This window comes from Poecilia latipinna, unplaced genomic scaffold, assembly GCF_001443285.1.
Source record: "Poecilia latipinna isolate Pla-1442-1.1 unplaced genomic scaffold, P_latipinna-1.0 Scaffold574, whole genome shotgun sequence".
Lineage (NCBI taxonomy): Eukaryota > Metazoa > Chordata > Actinopteri > Cyprinodontiformes > Poeciliidae > Poecilia > Poecilia latipinna.
In genome coordinates this window covers 306-3,876 of record NW_015113190.1, presented here as the reverse complement: position 1 = coordinate 3,876, position 3,571 = coordinate 306, and the positions used below count along the sequence as shown (strand labels likewise).

The 3,571-nt window shown below is 36.2% G+C and overlaps 1 protein-coding gene across 1 annotated transcript in view; it reads left to right on the top strand.

Annotated features, from left to right (window-relative positions):
- The window catches only part of sfrp2 (secreted frizzled-related protein 2), an 8,011-nt gene extending 4,702 nt beyond the window's left edge, over positions 1–3,309 (top strand). Inside the window, exon 3 of the mRNA XM_015041967.1 lies at positions 1,711–3,309. Coding sequence (XP_014897453.1) covers positions 1,711–2,015 — 305 coding nt within the window. The 3' untranslated portion in view covers positions 2,016–3,309. The remainder of the gene's footprint in view (positions 1–1,710) is intronic.
- Positions 3,310–3,571: the final 262 nt, after the last annotated feature.

Sequence of the window (3,571 nt, the reverse complement as noted above, 5' to 3'; positions counted from 1 at the left end):
AAATTATGCCGATGGTAGTTAAGAGATGTTATGGATTTTTTTTTTTTTTTTTTTTTTTTTTTTTTTTCTGGCCATTACTGATTTCTGGTTTTCTTTAAGAGCTGTCGGTTCTGGAATTACTAATTTCTTTTTTCTTATATATGTTCTAAGGACTGGGATGTATGAAAATTTTCTAAAAATTTGTTGAAGATTCTGTTAAAGAGGCAGACATCGAGGTAGTAGGAAGGAAATGTTTGACTAATGTAGTTATACACTGACATAACCTTTTCTATTTATTGATGCGTTCAATAAGTAGAAAAAAATACCATAGAGCGACTAACTGCTGCATATTTGATACTTTGTTGCAGTTGGCACAGAAACATTCAGGTCTTGTAGATTTTTATTGCAGCATTTTATTCTCATTACCGCTCTGATTCTACAGCGCTATAAAAAGCACATTCCATCTTACAGATTTCTTCTGGGGTTTTTTTGTTGTTTGTTTGTTTTTTGTCATGTGCAAAAGTTTCAGATCAACAATATTATTTTGATATTGGACAAAGTCAACCCAAGTCAAAAAAAAATTAAAAAATCAGTTTTCAAACATTTATTTATTTATTTATTTATTTATTTATTTATTTATTTATTTATTTATTTATTTTAGTTAAGAGGGTAAAAACTATCCAAACCAATCTAACCATATGTGAAAAATATCTAGCCCAATCTAGCCTTTTTCCTCCTAAACTTTACACCTGGTTGTGCCACTGTTGGCAGTGACTGCCATTTGGAGGTCCTGCCACAGCATCTTGATCAAATGTAAGTCCACACCTGATTATATTTTCTCCGTCCTTCGGAGGTGGACTTGCTGGTGTGCTGCAGATTGGGATGGAATCCAAGCTCACAAACTGAAGGCCGAATCTTCTCCTTCAGGAAGTTCTGGCAGAAAGCAGAATTCATGTTTCCAACAATAATTACAGCAGCAAAGGAGCAATAGACCATCACATTACTACTATTATGTTTGACTGTAGGTATGCTCTTCTGAAAAGTTACACTTTTGTGTCATCAGTCCACAGAATATTTCCCCTAAAACCTAAAGAATCATCAAGATGTTTCTTTTATTATTATTATTTAGGAAAACATGAGGCTTTTTTGTTCTCTTTGGTCAGATGTGGTTTACAACTCAGATCTCTCCCATGGATGTTCTGTTTGTCCAGCGACTTTCTTTTTGTTGACTCACCAACACCGACTCTAACTCAGTCGGGGTTTGGGGGGAATGGCTCTATCTCTGATTTGCAGCAGTCCAAAGTTGTGCTTGCAACCCATTTTCAGATGGATATGACTTTGCTTCCCATTTGGTTTTGAATTTCTGCGTGATGGCATCGTTTATCCTGGTTCATGTTGTCAGGCAGGTTCTGTTCTAGAGGTCAGATAGTAATCAGATCTGGTCTGATCTGGTCCGGCTTGTTTATTTCAGCCAGAATGCTTAATCACAGTTTAACCAAGATTTAAAAACTCGAGCTTCTGTACTTTCATAGACATATGGATAATTTTTCCCCCCTTAAAAACAAAATCACCCTTTGTAAATTGTTTTTTTGTATATTTTCTTATTAGCTTTATGATAACGGCATATGATATGACGTGATGTGTGTCAAAAAAGCAGAGACAAAATAAAACAGCTGAATGCTGATTTTATTCCTAATTCTATCTTTTTTTCCCCTCCACATCCATCTCCAGTTATGAAGATCAAAGTCAAGGAGATCTCCTACATTAATGGTGACACCAAAATAGTGCCAGAGACCAAGAGCAAGACCATTTACATGATGAACAGCATGACGGAGCGTGACCTGCGGAGGACGGTGCTGTGGCTGAAGGACGGGATGCGGTGTATCTGTGAGGAGATGAATGACATCAACGGCCCCTACCTGGTTATGGGCCAGAAGATGGACGGCCGTCTGGTCATCACCTCCCTGAAGCGCTGGCAGAGAGGACAGCCCGAGTTTAAGAGGATTTCACGCAGCATTCGTAAGATGCAGTGTTAGGAAAAAAAGGAGGCTCCATATCAGATCTTTGGTCAAGTTTAGTTTAGCTTTTCCTGTCAAGCTGAGGTGTTTTTTGATTTGTTCTAGAGAACAGATTTCTCCAAGGTCTCAGAAACGACATATCCCAGATTCCTCCACTGTTTTTTTTTTGTTTTTTTATTTTAATTGAAGGTAAATCATATTTTATTGTGCTTTAATCCAATTAAGTATATAAAGGATACAACATGTGGGAGGTCCTCAGGTTTATGAAAATGTATTCCATTAATGAAAAATTTTTTAGTCATGTTTAGCTCATTGTAAATTGAACTTAGCCCCCTAGTGGACACTTGGGGAATACCATGTCTTTTTATAAGGATGGAGCTTTTCCTTCACCCCCCAGTCAGTCGATGTAAATAACACTCAGATTGTATTTAAGGTGGAGCAGAACACCATCACATGCAAACTCTATGGGCCACTGACTCTGACGTTAAAAATTACCAAATTATTAGCAGATGGCATCCAGTTACATTTTTATTCCAGCCCTTCTGTTCTAGAGCTCCACAAGTATTTTTTTGTGAATGTGACTTAACATCAAAATAAAAGCAACTTTGAGGTGAGAAATGAATTTAAAAAAAGAAAAAGGATAAAAATTTTATTTCCACATGTTTGTCCAGCTTTTTCAGAGGTATTTTTAGCCTTTGTGTCAGATACATAAAGACAGATTAATTTTGCATGATGCACATTGAATAAAAGTGTGATCCTTGTGTGTGCGTGTGTGTGTGTTCATAGTCGGATGTTTAGACAGTATTTGTACTTTTATATATTCCCTGTATTTTCTCAAGTCAATATGAGAGATAGCTGGCTATATTCTCTGTTCATCCTATTTTTAGCGGACTGTTTTATGTGAGCAACTGTTGTATTAGTCTCAGATAAAACTATTTTTTTTTATTCTAGAGCTGATTTTCATGTTTGTAGGGGGGAAGGGGGTTTGTTTTTTTTTGTTTGTTTTGTTTTGTTTTGTTTTTGCTTTGTTTGGTTTGGTTGTTAATATTAGGATCTGCATCTTCTTCAGTGATTTTGTTTGTTCCAAGAGCAAAATTTGATCATCACCATCAGTGTCTCAATATACAGTAAAGTATGAGTTTATTGCTTGTTTAGATTAAACAAGCAATGTAATCATTTTAAAACGTTTTCCGATGTAAATATACAATATTGCCACGTATAGTAGTTCCAGGTGTTGCTAGCTACGTGTTTAAAGAGGTAAATGTATTGCTTGTGTGGATGAGTGTTCAGAATAAAGTTCGAATCTTTTTAATTTGTTCGGTCGTCTGTTGATCTGGGGTGATTTATCACTACTAGTTGAACACTGCCCTCTAGTGGAATCCGGTGGTAACATTTTAAAGTGGCGGTGTGTTGATGTGCTTTGAAAACACCAGAATGTTCAGGTGCAGCTTGGAATGACCCATTTTAATCATCCTGATAATTATGTGTGTGTATTTGGGAGGGAGGGAGGTGGAGTTATTATTCAAATTAATTGATAAATGAATCAACATGACACTTCAGTTAGATGTAGATTT